The sequence below is a fragment of the Larimichthys crocea genome, chromosome III, assembly GCF_000972845.2.
Source record: "Larimichthys crocea isolate SSNF chromosome III, L_crocea_2.0, whole genome shotgun sequence".
Classification (NCBI taxonomy): Eukaryota; Metazoa; Chordata; class Actinopteri; family Sciaenidae; genus Larimichthys; species Larimichthys crocea.
Genome location: NC_040013.1, coordinates 4,322,789 through 4,339,545, shown reverse-complemented (window position 1 = coordinate 4,339,545; position 16,757 = coordinate 4,322,789). Strand labels below are relative to the sequence as shown.

Here is a 16,757-nt window from a genome sequence, read left to right as displayed (position 1 = left end):
TATTTTAATGCATTTGGTTGATGATTCACCATTCATTGTTGTGAATCATGTCACAAGTTTTGTCATCCCTTGCAGGGGAGCGGCTCGGCATGGTTGAGGCTCAGTGTGAAAGAGTGAGAATGCTGTACCGGGACTGCGCTCGGCCTCCTCCTCCACCGCTGCAGACAGACAGACGCCAGGTACTAGTCACCAGACCTATAGTATAGTTTCTGTTACTTTAATTTTTGCAGTAATTAACTCAAGAAGGTGGAAACACATCAAAACAACTGGAGCCTAACTTCAGTCTTTGATGAAAAACTACTGAAATCTGAAAATATTTTAATTGACGGGCAGCTGAAGGCAAGATAATTATAGCAGAAAGTTTATATGATGCTGCAAGCTGCAACTTATAATGCACTGAAAAAAAATCTTCAAAGACATTTTGATAAGTTAAGCAGTCAGATCGCTTTGCCCCACTTCTCTCCTCATCCCTTTGATGTGCTTGTCTCATCAGCCAAAGGAGATCACTTGGTGTCCATCCAGAGTGTTCCCTCCGGTCCGTGCCTGCATGTTCTCATCCCGTCTGACCTCCGTCACCTTCCTGGCTGATCCGAGTGCTGGAGGAGGGCTGCCCAGAGGCACTTTCATCTATGCTACCTGTCCTGTACCAATTCAGGTCGGCACGTCACAGTGGAATATTAATATTTGCAATCTCAGTGTGTTTGAACACATAGTGAAATTAAATTATACTGCACTGATACCTCAGCCTGTCGGCAGTCTTCTATTTACTTCTCTTTGTCCCTGCAGGCCCCGTCCTTTTACTGGGAGATAGAAGTTGTCTCCTATGGAGACTCTGAGGAGGACAGCGGCCCGATCGTGTCCTTTGGTTTTGCCACCGAGGCAGAGAAGAGAGACGGAGCGTGGACCAACCCTGTCGGCACATGTTTGTTTCATAAGTATGTTCACCCTGCATATTAACTCTGAGAAACTCTTTTCCCACTTCTCTGTCTCTGACTTGAGTGCTGACTGCTTTCCTTTTTCTTTTGTGTTGTTCCTCCATGCGTCTGTCTCCTGTCTGTCTGTGTGTGTCAGTAATGGTAGGGCAGTGCATTATAATGGCTCCAGTCTGCTGCAGTGGAAGAGTGTCAGGCTGGATGTGGCTCTACTTCCCGGTGAGATGGGAGACAAAACATGTTTTTCTTCACATACAATCTACCATCTCTTTTGTTTGATTTAGTCAACTTAGAAATCCATGCATCGTTGTATGTTATGGATTTTGAACTAAACTCCTAAATGCATTTATCTTATCTGGCTGCTCTTTCAAAAAAAGTTATTTTGCAGGCATATCTTGCTTTCTTAACTCAAGCTGTATCTAGCATTAGCATGTTTTCAAATAACATTGCATGTTTGCATTGAGGCATTACTGAGAGTGTGACCGTAAGTTTGTACAAACGCAGGCGACGTCGCTGGAATAGGCTGGGAACGTTCTGAGGGCACACCTCCACCCCCTGGTCAGGCCCCTAAAGGCAGGGTCTACTTCACTTACTGTGGCCAGCGGCTCAGCCCCATCCTGGAGGATGTAGCTGGTGGAATGTGGCCCCTGGTACACATTCAAAAAAAGGCGAGTTTCTGCTGACTAAAGTGACCTTGAAACCTTGAACTGTTGCTAAGCTATAATTTGGTTAATTAGGAATATTTAATATGTATCATACTTTATCCTTTTCATTGCCTCTGTGACTCAAACCTTTCCTCAAGATTAATGTAGTAATTTTCTACTTTTTCGTAGAACTCAAAGATCCGTGCCAACTTTGGTAGCCGGCCATTTGCGTACGCAGAAGGCCAAGCACACAGAAACGCGGCTGACCTGTGTGTAGACCTTGCAGAGGAAATAAGTGCGAATTTTGAAGCACTGCCCTTTGCTATGGCCTCAGACAGTGATAATGATGCAGGTGCAAGTGTTACCTCTGACTCTGGCTCCCATGGACCCCCTTGTCGGATTGCAGCTGTGGCAGTCGCACAACAACGTATGTTTATCACCTTCATTTCGACATGTGCACGCTTTTGCTTCTCTTTAAGAGGGTGCACTACACTGATACAGTGATTCATTTTGTCTCCCACTTAACGTTTGAGTTTTTTGTTCGTCCTTTCCTTTCGATACAGAGTACAACAGTGACCTGTCGTGCCATTACAAAGTTGAGCTGAGCTACGAGAACCTGGTCACCTCTGGCCCTGACCCACATCCTCCTCCGATCGCAGATGATGAGAGTGACGACGAGGACGACGATGATGTCCCAAGAGTGAGCGGGGCCTCCACTTTTCATCTTCTTCATCTGACTTCCAAAATAATTTCACATTTGTGCTAACTTCACTTTGATGTGTGTTCGATCATGTTAGGAGGACCACTATGCCTTGCTGGTAAAGGCCTGGGAGACCAAAGTGTTCCCTACCATTCGTAGGCGGTTCCGTAATGAGGCTGAAAGGAAATCTGGCCTGGACCAAATCAAAGGAGCTCTGCAGCTAGGTAACGAGTGAACGGACCTCATTAATACAAAAACCCTCAGTCCAGTTAACACACAGGAATGTACCATAACTAATTACTCCTTTGCCTCGGTTAAAATTCTCTCTGCTTTAATGATAACACCCTAAAACTTAAATTAATAGCCCAGGCTTTTATTTGCTTCAGTCACTGAACTCGGCCGTCTAATGGGACAGGCCTTTTAATTACATTCACACAAAACTCTTGATCAGCAAAAATGGGAAATACTATCACATTGTTTATTTAAACCAGTATGAATATTGTATAAAATTGAGGCTGTCGAACGTATCACTGACAAAAAATACATTTGATCTAGCTCCAAGAGACAGCGCATCTAGGCCAACCTCATGCACAGACAGAGGTTACAACCCGGAGTTTTTATACATCCAAAGATCTTTTAGAAAAGTCAGACGGAGTATCTAATCGAGACCTGCATTGTCAAAATGTGTAGCTGCACCCAGCGAGTAAACCTGGTGTTTCATTGACGTTTTGTGGTAATTCACGTGCGCTTATGCTACATATCATGAGGACAAACACTATCGTAAATATACATTTCGATTAATTATCCTTGAACAAATTTATTAGAGCGCTGCAGTTAACACACAACCTTTATTTTGTTGACAACAGGCATGGTTGACATTGCAAGACAGACAGTGGAGTTCCTGTATGAAGAGAATGGCGGCATTCCTCGTGACCTCTATCTCCCGACCATTGAGGATATTAAGGATGAGGCCAACAAGTTCACTATTGACAAAGTTCGCAAAGGTACCACTCACCTACATCACTGTACCTACAGTTAAAATGAGTCAACTGCGCACATGAATTGACCGGTGTGTGATAATTTGCTCCCTCATCACAGGCTTGACGGTGGTCATCCGCTGTCCAGACAGCAACAACACCAACAGCACTACAGGAGGGACGGCACTGCCAAAGTTTGCTATTCGGGGCATGTTGAAGACGTTTGGCTTGCATGGCGTAGTGCTGGATGTGGACTCTGTAAGTATAAAACTCGATGCTGGCCTGTGGGTGAGTTAATGACTACCATCAGGCTGGTCACATAACAATTCAAATAATCTTTCCAAAAAAAGAAGAGAAATGCACAGAAACACGAATGAATCATCGTCATCGTCATCGTTCTCATCACCCACTCATCAGTGATAAAATGTTTCCTTCCTGAGCTCCCATGCATTCATTCAATGAGATGCCAATTTAAATGTCTCTTTTCCAAACAACCACTTTAGTCACTGTGAATCATTCACATCCATCATTTCAGTCATATCCTTTTATGTCATTAAACAAAAGCAGTGTATTGACGCATTTCAGTCACAAGAGGCAATATCTGCTCTTATATAAATACAATCCTTTGATTTACTTTAAAAATAATTTGTTTACCCAGTTACTAATGAAACACCTTCTACCTTGGAGGTACAATATCAGTTTTCTGCAGCTTAAAAAAACATATTACACATATCCATTTAGTTGTGTTTCCTATAGCCTGGTAATACAAGCCTTCCATCAAACTTCACACCCACTAAATACCTTATGGTACAGTTATGAACAGCTTTGCTCCTCCTTTCCTCCTCTTGCCCAAACGGCAGTCGCATAATCATCACAAGCCTGAAAGAGTTTCTAAAGAAACCAAATCGCTCTGATTGATATCATTTGCTGATGAGCCATACGTGAAATTCATTTGCTCGTCATAAAAAGCTAAAAACCCAAATATATTTATGCCTTTGTTGTCTTCAACTTGTTCAGGTAAACGAGCTGGTACAGGTGGAGACCTACCTGCGCAGTGAGGGGGTGCTGGTGAGGTATTGGTACCCTATTGAGATGCTGGAGCGGCCGCCTGCTGGATCTCGACGCACTGCAGCTAATGGCTTAGTCTCATTAGACAGTAGCAACATTCAGATTCACAGGTAACGTATGAAGCTGATGAGGGCGAGCATAATGTAAACGCATCCCGCAGCAGGTGCTCAGAATAACACGTGTTTGACCGTTTGCCGCAGGGAACTGCTTCGCTGTGAGAGTGCGCTGGCTCGGTTATACTGCCGTATGGCCTTGCTCAACATCTTCGCCCCCAAGAATCCTCACACCTTCACTCGTCTCTTCCACATACCTGCTATCCGAGACATCACCTTAGAACACCTGCAGCTGCTGTCGAATCAGCTGCTGGCTCCACCTCTCCCTGGTGAATATTACTTACTATAATATTACTGTGTTCTGGAGGTTTTTGTGGTAACAGCCTTTGCTTATGACACATCCTTAAGTACATTGGTACGAAATGGTTGAAATGTGGGCTGGAATAGAAAATCAGACCTAATTAGTTGGTAAAAACACCATTGGGGTGATGTTGATGGGTCCTTTGTGATGTGTGTACTGACTGCTCTGACATTGATCTTCCTGCAGATGGCACTATTAGCTCTAGTTCTATCCTCCTGGCCCAGTCGGTGCTTCACAACCTCCAGGGCCAAAGCTGTTCTCCATCAGAATTGTTCTACCAGGGCAATGTTCAGCCCATCCGGGAGTGGCTGACAGTGGCCATCACCCGTGCCTTGCATCAAGGAGAGGAAAGCTTGCTGGAGCTCACGAAGCAGATCTGCTGCTTCCTGCAGGTCAGGCTCTGCCAAACAAACCCTTGATTTAATAAACTTGTCGCCCGGTTCGGAAAGTTTCTCATCATCTCTTTCCGTGCGCTTCAACAGAACGCACCAGAGCAGTTTACATCTGAGGAGTTTCCTGTGACTGAGTCAAAGGTCAGCATGGATGTCAGCTTTCCAGGCGCCGCATTTGTCATTGTGTCCTGCAAGGAGAGCCAGCTAGGCTGCCGCAAAGAGTGAGTTCAACTTCAGTGATTCATACAGAACTCAGATTTCTTACCATTTCTTGTTATTTTAAATAATTCTGTCCTGTTCTTGTCACTCTTTTAGTTCAAGCCTTTACAAAGCTCCATGGGCTCGAGTCATGGTGTACGGCCTGGGTCACAAAGTGCGTAGAAACGGACAGCTAAACTTGATGGAGGCGGTGTGTTATCCGCTGGATGCCTCACCTACCAACACAGGCCTTACCCCCCCTCCCACCACCAACCAATACCCCTCTGTTATCATACCCACTGATAAAGTGCACATCAAACTGGGTGAGTATCTAACTGACCTGTAATAGAATTCATCCAGGATGCTTCAACGTAAATAAAAATTTTGTCACAGGACAAAATGGAATTAAATTTGCTGTTATCTTAAATGTAGGAGTGTCGCCCCCTCCTGGTGCTGTGCTGGTGCTTCACTCCTTGCCACTGGAGTTTCCCCTGGCCATGGCATTTGCTGAACAGCTGTTGACGTGGAAGCTGGGTGAGAGCAGTGAGCGATCAGAGGATGAGCTGGACACAGTGCCCTCGTCTGTGCTGCTGCAGGTGGTGGAACTACTTGGTAGGTTGAACTCCAGTTATGGAGTCTGTAGTCGCTGTTTCACTTAAACTTAAATGCAACCCTAGTAAAATCCTTCTCAGCTGATTTTGTTTTACGATTTTTGGATATTATTTAATGCGTAGTTATTTTCTGAGTTAAAAAACACAGTTATGTTAAGACAGAGAGATATATTACGTCTACTGATGTGGGACTTCAAGTTTTCAAAACTGCTCTCCACTCTCAAAGAATCATATACTTAAAAGGTCATCAAACGCTCAGCGTTTATGAGCTAGTTAAACCAAAACAAACATTATTCTTCACTAGTAGCACTATAAATCATAGACAAACTCTGAAAACTTGCAAGAAAAACCTACTAAATATGAATATAGACGTCCTAAAATCTCACCTTTCAGTGTTTTCTATGTGATTGTTCTTATTGTTTTTAGGTGGCTTGCTTTGGACCACTGATCTGGCTCCATCCATCAAAGAGCTCATTTTTCACTTGCTGGCTGAGCTTTTGCGGAAGATCCACCACTTGGAGCAGCGCAAGAGCCCTGCTGGTCTCTCCAGCTCCATCGCTCTGCTCCTTAACCCCTGCCTCGCAGTGCTCATGGCCCTGCAGACAGAACTCCGGAAGCTCTACGACCGGGAGACTCAGGGATGGACTGCTGCAGGGGCCGGAGCAGGGGGGTCCTCCTCTGGAGGCATTGCATTGGCTCTCGGGGCAGAGCAGAGTCGGTTCTCCACGTACTTCCACGCTCTGATGGAGGTGTGCCTCGCTGTGGCAGAGGTGACGCTTCCTCTCAATGTTGGTGGCTCTTCAGTTGGAGCTTTGTCATCCACCAGCGCCCCGAACCTTAGTGACTCTTCTTCATCTTCGTCGTCATCCCCGGGCCAGACACCACAGAGCCCCAGTCTGCTATCCAAACGTAAGAAGGTGAAGATGAAGCGTGAGAGAGCAGCGGCTGCAGTGGCAGCAGCGGTGTCTGGAAAACGTGGAAGTGGAGGTGCAAGGTTGTCAGAGAGCGACAGTGCACTGCTGAACATGGCAGGTAGTAAACCCGAGGACATGCTGTGGTTCCACCGCTGCCTCACTCTCCTCATGATCCTACGACATCTTGCCAATAAAGACCCGCAGGGCTTAAGTGTGACCAGCGATGCAGTGACAGATGCCTGCCAGGCCTTGGTGGGCCCCACTGCCCACAGCCGCCTGCTGGTGCTCTCAGGTATCCCCACGCACCTGGAGGAGGCCGTGGTTCGAAATGCAATCCGCAGGGCTTGCAATGCACATGGAGGGCTCTTCAAAGATGAAGTCTTCATCCCCCTGCAGGAAGAGGACCCCAAGAAGCCCAAATCTGGAGCTGGGGTTACTAGCCCTCAGGATGGCAAAGCTGGCACCGAACCTGAGCGCCCCTTCCCCAACAACGGAGGTCCTGAGAGCCCCGACAGCTCCAGCAGCGTGACTCCAGCCATGAGTGTGAGTGCGTCAGCTTCGACCAGCCAGACATCGATCTGCAGCTCCTCTCAGGGAGTCTCTCGCACTGCCAGTGAACTTTCTGTCGATCAGGAGCTGTTAGCAGTTCCACCTCCCAACTCTGCTGCTGCTGCAGCTTCGGCTGTTACGTACCCGCAGCAGGGACCCCAAGACCCCCAGACTGTTTCTAGTCAGGAGAGTCTAGATACCTCCCTGTGTAGTACAGGAAGCCTGGGGAGTCTCGGCAGCTTGGGAGAGCCTTTGGACAGTGCAGAAACACCGTCGGTGTCAGATGGGGGCTCTATGCACACAGTCACCTCACTGGAGAGCAATGCAGTCATGTCCAGGCCCATCAAGGGTTATGCTGTCATTGAGGTGGGTTGATTAAAAGCACCATAATAGATGTTTGATGGAATGTTTGAATCTAAAGGAAATGCCCTTGTGTTTTCTTTTGTTAATTATAGGTTCGTTCTCGAGCTAAAGTGGAAAAAATCCGTGCCAGTCTTTTTAACAGCAGTGACTTAATTGGCTTGTCCAGCCTGGAAGGTGAAGAGGAGTTAATGGAGTTGACCAATGAGGAGATCCTGACAGCCTCCAGCGTTAATCAAAGCCTGTTTGACACACAGGGGAGCTCTGCTCTCGAAGACTACTTCCTGGACAAGTCAGTCAGAGGTTGGTGTTTGCTTGGTGTTAGATATTTTCTGCTTTCACACACTAACAGTTCTGCCAGTATAAAATCTTGTCTCTCCATGTTTCAAGGCGACAAGCTTGTACCAGGCGCGCGAGATGTCCTCACAGATATTTTCAAAAGCTGTGTGCACTCGGAGCAGATGCTCAGCCTCACACCGGCCAAGCCTGTGAAAGTGTCTGACATTTACCTCAGCAAGGAGCAGATCAACGCTCAGACTCCCGGAAACTTACTGCACACTTTCTTCACCAACGTTAGGCCGGCAAAGAAAGTACTTGAGGATCAGCTCACTCAGGTATATAACACAGCAATTTAATGTCAACTACTTACTCCCTGCTTCCCTCTGAGGTCAACCACCACAAGTAAACAGTTCACTCTTTATGCCGTATGTACATTCACATGCATTAAAATGATTTGTTTCCATTAGATTCTTCGAAAGTATGGCACTCCCAAGCCCAATAAGAACAAATACAGTAAAGCAGGAAAAGAACAGCACCAGGGCAAGGTTGTGAGCACCAAGAGGCCCATCACCAAACCTCCCACCAAGGAGAAATCTGTGCTCAACAGCGTCAGGTGAGTAATCCAGGCAGCCATTTGAAACGCAGCAACATGTTTAAGTACATCTACACTTTGACACTAATTAAATTGAATTTGTTTTCTCTGCCAGGACTGCACTAAGTGAGAAGAAAACAGTCCTGAAGCCGAAATCTCCGGAGAAATCCAGACCTGACGAGAAAGATGTGGAAAAATCTCCTGCTAAGAAAACTGAAGGTTGGCTCTTTAACTACACACATCAGGGAATATGTTTGTGGATGGTTCAGTTCAGACAGTTAAGTAGTGACTGATATTCCTAATGGCGAACAACATTTTTTTCAAATTGGTCCAGTTTTGAGCGAGAGGGCTGCAACGAGCAGCCTCATAGGAACTGATTGTAATTGCACACTGTCAAAATGTCACAAAACATCCACTGAAAGTGCTTGTTTCTACCACTTAGATGCTCAGATTGTCATTAGAAGTGTCTGACAACATTACAATAAGCATCCCTAAAGAGAGAGAGAGGGAGAGGAGCGAGTGGGAGGTCAGGTATCAGAGAGGCATGGGGCGGGGAAGTGTAGAGTCAGAATGTTTTCTCAGCTGCCTCTGTGAATTAAAGATTTATTCTGACCAAACTTAATACCATTAGATGTGTGTGTAGAAATGACTGTGCTCTACTTCTCTTCCCTTACCTAAATTTGGGTTTAATAATGAAACAGAAATGTGAGATTTTTCTGCTTTTTCTTTATGTAAATGAGGAAAATAAATGACCTTGTTCTGTTGTTACTGTTGGTCAGACAAAGTTGGCAAAGTCAAGATATAACTGTGCTGTCCTACTCTGATGCTCTACTACCCTACAAGAATAAATTTGAGTCCTGCGTTGGAGCCAGCAGCTGTGAGCTGCTTAACATACCACTCTGTTTTATTTAGTCCCAGAGGAGAAGTACCTGACACTGGAAGGCTTCCATAAATTTGCCGTTGACCGCGCCAAGCAGGACATCCGCAGTGTCTGGAGGGCAATTTTAGCCTGTGGTTATGATCTCCACTTCGAAAGGTGAGACCGGGCAGAGTCGCACCCCCCAGTAATCAGCACTGAGACTCTCCAGGAATCAAAACACGTTCTGTTGTGACAGATGTGTTCTCTTCAAACCTCTATTCAATTAAATTATTAGTTTCTTTCTGAAATAACATGTCACTCCTGATTTATTGAATTATTCAGGCATAAAATGAAAATTTTAAATTAATGTCCTTCTTCATTTTCACACTCATCTAATTATAATGCAGCACCATATCTGCTTATCTTAAGACAGTGTCACACCCCCTCAATATATCATCGAATTCAGGAGATTTTCTAATGACTAAACATCACGGGAGGTCTCTGTTTAACAGCAGCTGTCCTCTGTACTAGGTGCACGTGCATAGACACTCGTCACGCTCAGAAGGCCTGCAGGAAGTGGGGCTTGGAAATGGACGTGGCGTTGGTACAGTACATCAACAGGCTCTGCCGTCACCTGGCTATCACACCAGCCAGACTACACCCCCACGAAGTGTACCTGGACTCCAGTGACATCGCTGATCCTCGCGTGGCATGCCTGCTCAGTGAGTAAACCCACTTGTTGTTACTGTCTGCGTAGCGAATGTGGCCGTCCCCCGATACGATTCGAGTCATCAGTCGAGACAACCACAAGTCGGCTGCGTCACTCCACACAGAGCGATGCAGGAGCATGGCACACTGTAAGCTTTATAAACTTAAGCCAAGAAGGGTGGTAGCAGCGTGACACCGGACACCGCCGGGCAGCAGCTGACGCGCTCTGCTCTACTGCAGTCTCCTGTACTGCCGTCCACTGTGGACATTGTGGATTTTATCACTACAGTATGAGCCAGACACACACTTTAACTTGATGTTTTCATATGCCAGATGACAAATCACATGGCTTTCTGTTTAGCTGATCACTGTGATGAATAACAGAGCTATGGATGCAGACGCTTCATCCTCCAGTGTCTGCTGCATCCTAGCCGGTTAATAATCAGGATGCAAGTCCTGCATGATCCTGTTAGGGTTTATTTCAAAACAATGACCAGCTCTTTGTACATTATCCCGTTGTTGTTCTCTTCCTCCTTTTTCATTCATATTAAATGAAAACTGGATTTTTTAAATCCAGTGCACATCATGTAACATACAGTTGCTACATACTCTCATCATGCTTGTGTGTGTTTGCTTTCAGACGTGCCCGTAGAAAGCCTGCGCCTGCGCTTCGCTCTGCTGCAGTCTCTCAACAACACCCTGGAGAGTTTCTTCCTGCCGCTGGTGGAGCTGAGACAAACACAGACCTATCAGAACAGCATCGCGGCGCTGTTATGTGAGGCCAAAGGTGAGTGGGATCTCTGCACGGATCGAACAGGTCAAGGAGACAAAACTTCATCGCCTCATCTTCCGTCTCTGCCGGTTACAGGCCTAATCTTCTACGACACTAAGGTGACTGTGATGAACAGAGTGCTGAACGCTACAGTACAGCGGACGGCTGACCACGCTGCTCCAGAGATTACACTTGACCCTCTGGAGATTGTTGGAGGTGTGCATTCCTTTTGTTCACGTGTTTTATAGTTTCTCATTCCACACTGGATTTACACACATCCTGTGTGTCCTTCAGGTGAGATCAGATCATCAGAGAACACATACTTCTGCCAGGCAGCGCGTCAGCTATCCTGCGTGCCGTCATCCCAGCTTTGTGTGAAACTGGCCAGCGGAGGAGACCCGACATACGCCTTCAACATCCGCTTCACTGGGGAGGAAGTTCATGGCACAAGTTAGACTTTCTCCTTCATATCTTTTTTTCTGCACCGCCTTGCAGTCTTTTTTCAAACCTAACTGTAACTTTATTGAATCTGTCTCCAGGTGGCTCCTTCAGGCATTTCCTATGGCAGGTGTGTAAGGAGTTACAGAGTTCTGCTCTCTCTCTGCTGCTCCCCTGTCCCAGTGCTGCAGCCAACCGTAACAAGGTGAGCTGATCTGACATGTTGTCAATATGTCCTGCTCATAGCACTTCTTGTTCTTTCCAACAAAGCATATATGTCCTGCCCTGGAATAGCTCTAAGACTTGTATCTGGTTTCTTGCTAATCACAGATGTTGTAGTATTAATCATTGTTGTTTTTCTTGTTTGTTCTCCTCAGGGGAAGTACATCCTGACACCCTGTCCTATCAGCTATGCAGAGGAACAGTTGTTGCACTTCTTTGGTCAGCTGCTGGGTATAGCCATCCGTGCAGATGTACCACTGCCATTGGACCTGCTGGGCTCTTTTTGGAAGGGTCTAGTAGGGGAGTCCCTCGACCCAGAGCAGGACCTGCAGGAAGCCGATGTGCTCACCTACAACTATGTCAAGAAGTTTGAAAATGTAAGAGACCAGCGGTGTAAGTGTAATCTCTGTACCTGCTAATACCGTGACCTTAACATGACGTCTGCTCTCTGACCCTGCAGGTGAGTGACGAGACCGAGCTGGAGGCCCTGTGTGCGGAGATCTCCTCCCAGCACCATTCGGGAGAAAGCCCCGACTCCCCCAGCAGGCCCTACTGCACCTTCACCTACATCACCATGACGGGGGAGGAGGTAGAGCTGTGTCAGGGAGGTCGCAACCTCACTGTCAGGTAACAGGAAACCTGCTCAGATGATTGACTCACCTCAGCATAGCCTGACGTCTATCTCTTTTACATATTGTTTGCTTGTTTGTTCAGCTGGGAGAATAAGGACGTGTATGCGCGGGCGGTGCGGAGCCTTCGTCTGAGGGAGCTGCAAAACGCCGAGTGTATGACGGCGGTGCGCGCGGGGCTCGGCTCGATCATTCCCCTGCAGCTGCTCACCATGCTCATCCCGATCGAGATGGAGCTGCGCACCTGCGGCCTGCCTTACATCAACCTGGAGTTCCTTAAGGTGATGAAGATCCTGAAATCTGTTTATAGCACATTACAGTGCAAGTTTAAACAGCTGTCATTGTAGCACCACCTGCTGGCTAGTCAGTGAGATTTCTACTGTTAATATATAAATTACAGTTTGCCCATTTCAAATCTGTAAGGTTTCCATGTGAAGCACCTTATTTTTCTGCAGGTTGCTACAGTGTTTCTAATCATTTATCCTCCGCTCCCCCACCGCAGGCTCACACCATGTATCAGGTGGGTCTGATGGAGACTGACCAGCACATTGAGTTCTTCTGGACCGCCCTGGAGATGTTCACTCAAGAGGAGCTCTGCAAGTTCATCAAGTTCGCCTGCAACCAGGAGCGCATACCGTTCACCTGCCCCTGCAAGGACGGCGGGCCCGACACCGCCCACGTTCCCCCGTACCCCATGAAGATCGCCCCCCCTGACGGAGCTGCAGGTAATAATAACTAACGAGGACACACAGCGGACGCTTATCTCTGTGCGACGTCGTTCATTCTCCACGCTGATAGTGACGATCAAAGCAGCTCGTCTCGTCTTAGACAGACTTTGAACATGTTGTAATGGACACATGAAGCAGTTCCATATTAGTGGACACACTGAAGATTTCTTACAATCCTACATTCCTGAGTTACTATTTAAAGAAACAGTCTAATCGTGTTTACTACAGATAAGATTAACACTTTTATTGCAGAGGTTATTATCGCTAACACAGAAGCTCATTGGCCGTCTGTGGTAAACCTACATAACTCATTATGTAAGAGACATACTGTGTGAATCTGCTGTCATTTGTTTTCTCTTCACTCCAGGTCAGCCGGACTCGCGCTACATTCGCGTGGAGACCTGTATGTTCATGGTGAAACTACCCCAGTACACCTCTTTGGACGTGATGCTGGAGAAACTGCGATACGCCATCCACTACCGCGAGGACCCTCTCAGCGGCTGAGAAGACTTGACAACCCAACGTTCCTAAGCGTATACACATACCTGAACTCCCACCCCAAACTATCTCCCTTCACCCGCCTCCCCCCTTACACTCCTGGACCTTCCTCTGAGACAGACAATAAGTTCTTTATGCTCCGCTGCTCCAAACAAAACCACACACTTTTATTTTGTTTGATTTCAGTTTGAGTGGCTAATTAATGCTTTGCATGTTTATCCCTGCGTTTTTTCTTTTTTAAATCACAGTTAAGACAAATACAACATTTCATGATTATATTTGATGCATATTTTTTTGTGAGGAATTCAGGGAAGATAATCTGAACTAGCACTGACAGAGGTCTGTTCTGGTTGCACTGAGTTTGTGGATGAATTGAAGTGAAACAACTGTGACATAGTATTTTTTTTTATTTTGTTCACCTTTTTTCCTCCTCCCCCTACCTTTAACAGAGGGATTAACAAGATTCAGTCAAGTTCTGTGAATTTAACACCTCAATGAGATGACTCCAGAATCGGCACTTTACAGTTGCGAGTTCAATTCATGATTTCTGTACCCCTCAGCCTTCGAGTATTGAATGGTCTCGGCGACACTAGCTCTGCTCTCGGGGTTGCTGAAATCTGCGGATCTGTGAAGAAAACACACTGTTACTCTCATGCTTAATCCTAGCTGCCTCCCCTCTGTTGGGGGGTGATGATCTGAAACATGCCTTTGCTGTAGGAGCCTCTTTCTAGAGGGCGATGCTGGTTGTGCGTGTGACAAAAGGAGCCCAAATTTAAACGTAAGAGGTACGAGTACTACCTGAAAATGTTTTTGACCACGTCGGCTACGAGCAGGCAGATGATGTGAAATGCTGTACAGGATATTATGTAGTCTACTGCCTGTTTTTAAAAATAAAAAATAAAATATGAACTGCTAATGGACAAAGTAACTTATACCTATATAAACTGAATACATTTTATCCGAGTCTCCGAAGAGAAAGGTATTTAAGTCATGTAAAAAGTCATATTAATCTATTAGTTTATGAAAGTAGCTTTGGCGGCGGCATGGTTAGACGGATAGATTTGAGAAGGCCTGCTGGTCTGCTGATATATCGCAGTTCAGGTTCGTGAAACCTGCGTTGCTTTGTGAAAATGGGGGAAGGTTGAGGATGATGTTCTCACGAGCTGCTCTCCCACATTTGTTTGTGTGCTACTGCTACTGAATGTGCAACAACAACCACCCCCTCCTCCCTACCACCACCTCCACCACCTCCACCTCTTCCTTTGCGCCCTGACATACAACACACTTGACTGGGGGGGGGGGGTTATCTTGAGTTCTGCCTTTTTATAGTTTTCTTTAACGAGAGGAGAGCGAGGATTCTGCTGTTTGTTTGTTTGTTTGTTTGTTCATTTGACTCATAACCAAATGTTTAGCTGTGTAAAAATTAAATAGGAAAAAAAAGTGTAAATAGACTGAAGTTATGTTTGATGGCAGTTTTTATTAATTGCTAATTCACTTCACCTTATACTTTTTTTTTTTTCTTTTTTTTTGGTTTGCACTACTCTTCCAAGAAAAGATTCTAAAAATGAGCAAACTAGGCGATGTCTGTTGGATATCCGGGGTTTGTTGTGTTGTTATTTTTTATGAATTTTGGACAATACCAGTAATCTTATCACCTTTTTGTCTTGTACTCAGATGGATTCAATTTCTTCTACTCATGGTGAACCATGTTTTCTTGTGTGAGTAAAATCGCCATTTTACTTGGATAGAACTGAAAAACAACAACAACAGAATTGATATTTGACGCATATTGGATTGTTGAATTTTTGCTTGCGAGTTTTTGGTTCAGTTCTTTTTAAAGGGTGATTATACCGCTGCTAACAGGGACGCTCTCTTCTTCTTCTTCTACTTCCTCCTCCTCCCAGGGGGGGAGTGGATAAGGTTATAAAAAGGACATATCCATACAAAGAGGTGTTGCGATTAAAAAAATGTGTGCTGTACATTTACTTGATATTTATTACAATTATTTATGGTTGCATTAACTTAACTTTTACTGTCTTACCTCTGCACATCAGAAACTTAACATATCTAAAAATGGATTATACAGATGTAAAGAATCAGATGGCATTTGAGATTTGTGTCACAATAAAGAAATGTCTTCATGTACAAACACCGTTTGCCTGTTTATTTATATATGTATACATATCTTTCTTGAAAATACAGCTCCGATAAACATTCAGTGTAGGTAGGAAAACACGTTTCGTAATTTTTTGTTGCAAAATCCCTCCATAATGTGTCATTCACTGTGGTGACGCGAACGCTCCACATGGACAATGAGTGTGGATCTTGATGAATGATGCCTCTAAGGTGTGTTTTGTCTCCTTTAGGACATGCGTTTTATGTGAGCCCCCCCCCGTGCCACCAACTCTGGTTACATCACTACTGCCTGTAAACCAGACACCTTTTTCAAGGCAGTGAGTGCTGGGTCAGGCCAGTTCTAGCTGGATCTCCCAGTCATGCTTTTTACTGACTCGCACTATCTCGCATGCAGGAGAGTAGCAGCGGTGTGTCACTTTACTTACTGCTGATTTAACATTTGAACTGTTGTCAGTTGAGCATATTTTTAAGTGAAATTTCAGTGAAAGAAACCCAAGAGGAATGCTGTCACTCCTTTTTCTGATGTAACCACCCTCCACCCTTGTTTTAATGACCCCCGCCCCTGACCAATGAGCAGCTTGGAAAAGTGCCACATCCCTAACAGTCCATCCAATTGAACCCTGAGAAGTTCAGTGCAGACGTACGACTGACCTTAGAGACCTTTAAGGGAGTGAGCCCACCTGACCTGTCGGTGATCCGACACTCCTCTATGAAGAGAGCCAGACATGAAAACGCGTTCTGAGTTCTGAGTTTACTGCTTGGTTAGAAGCTGTAGGTCAAATCAAAAACTTCCTGATTGACTTGTTGGTTCATGAGGGATCGCAGCTGCTCGAGGATGTAATTCTGAATGCATCGTGTCTGCCAAAACACTCGCAGAGGACAGGGGAACATAATTAGAAAGTATGCTGCTGAGACTATAGGTCTATTAACTAATTGCTGCACAAAGAATTGAATGGGCATGGGAGAGAGTGTAATGAAGCTGATTTTTAATTTCATGTTTGCACTGTTTAAGCATCCTTTTATTAGAAATTAAAACAAAAGGCTTTACATACAAAATGTAAGACAAAGCCCACTTTAAATACATGGTATATGTAGTCAATAAAGGTAGCATCGTCCTAACCTATTTAGAACTCTTTA

At 45.4% G+C, this 16,757-nt stretch overlaps 1 protein-coding gene across 4 annotated transcripts in view; it reads left to right on the top strand.

Annotated features, from left to right (window-relative positions):
• The window catches only part of hectd4 (HECT domain E3 ubiquitin protein ligase 4), a 36,510-nt gene extending 22,039 nt beyond the window's left edge, over nucleotides 1-14,471 (top strand). For 2 of the 4 annotated variants that reach the window (XM_027276385.1, XM_019255400.2), the window contains 32 exons: nucleotides 58-179; nucleotides 494-655; nucleotides 787-935; nucleotides 1,072-1,151; nucleotides 1,437-1,600; nucleotides 1,766-2,003; nucleotides 2,140-2,276; nucleotides 2,374-2,500; nucleotides 3,143-3,280; nucleotides 3,375-3,511; nucleotides 4,271-4,431; nucleotides 4,522-4,703; nucleotides 4,922-5,127; nucleotides 5,218-5,348; nucleotides 5,443-5,648; nucleotides 5,758-5,937; nucleotides 6,363-7,765; nucleotides 7,855-8,062; nucleotides 8,150-8,373; nucleotides 8,506-8,651; nucleotides 8,746-8,849; nucleotides 9,543-9,666; nucleotides 10,021-10,211; nucleotides 10,838-10,984; nucleotides 11,066-11,185; nucleotides 11,264-11,419; nucleotides 11,509-11,612; nucleotides 11,785-12,006; nucleotides 12,090-12,256; nucleotides 12,344-12,539; nucleotides 12,761-12,983; nucleotides 13,354-14,471. In XM_027276385.1, the coding sequence (XP_027132186.1) occupies nucleotides 58-179; nucleotides 494-655; nucleotides 787-935; nucleotides 1,072-1,151; nucleotides 1,437-1,600; nucleotides 1,766-2,003; nucleotides 2,140-2,276; nucleotides 2,374-2,500; nucleotides 3,143-3,280; nucleotides 3,375-3,511; nucleotides 4,271-4,431; nucleotides 4,522-4,703; nucleotides 4,922-5,127; nucleotides 5,218-5,348; nucleotides 5,443-5,648; nucleotides 5,758-5,937; nucleotides 6,363-7,765; nucleotides 7,855-8,062; nucleotides 8,150-8,373; nucleotides 8,506-8,651; nucleotides 8,746-8,849; nucleotides 9,543-9,666; nucleotides 10,021-10,211; nucleotides 10,838-10,984; nucleotides 11,066-11,185; nucleotides 11,264-11,419; nucleotides 11,509-11,612; nucleotides 11,785-12,006; nucleotides 12,090-12,256; nucleotides 12,344-12,539; nucleotides 12,761-12,983; nucleotides 13,354-13,490 (6,392 nt within the window). In that variant the 3' untranslated portion in view covers nucleotides 13,491-14,471. The remainder of the gene's footprint in view (nucleotides 1-57; nucleotides 180-493; nucleotides 656-786; nucleotides 936-1,071; nucleotides 1,152-1,436; nucleotides 1,601-1,765; nucleotides 2,004-2,139; nucleotides 2,277-2,373; nucleotides 2,501-3,142; nucleotides 3,281-3,374; nucleotides 3,512-4,270; nucleotides 4,432-4,521; nucleotides 4,704-4,921; nucleotides 5,128-5,217; nucleotides 5,349-5,442; nucleotides 5,649-5,757; nucleotides 5,938-6,362; nucleotides 7,766-7,854; nucleotides 8,063-8,149; nucleotides 8,374-8,505; nucleotides 8,652-8,745; nucleotides 8,850-9,542; nucleotides 9,667-10,020; nucleotides 10,212-10,837; nucleotides 10,985-11,065; nucleotides 11,186-11,263; nucleotides 11,420-11,508; nucleotides 11,613-11,784; nucleotides 12,007-12,089; nucleotides 12,257-12,343; nucleotides 12,540-12,760; nucleotides 12,984-13,353) is intronic. The other 2 variants (XM_019255403.2, XM_019255402.2) reach the window with 1 other exon arrangement.
• Nucleotides 14,472-16,757: the final 2,286 nt, after the last annotated feature.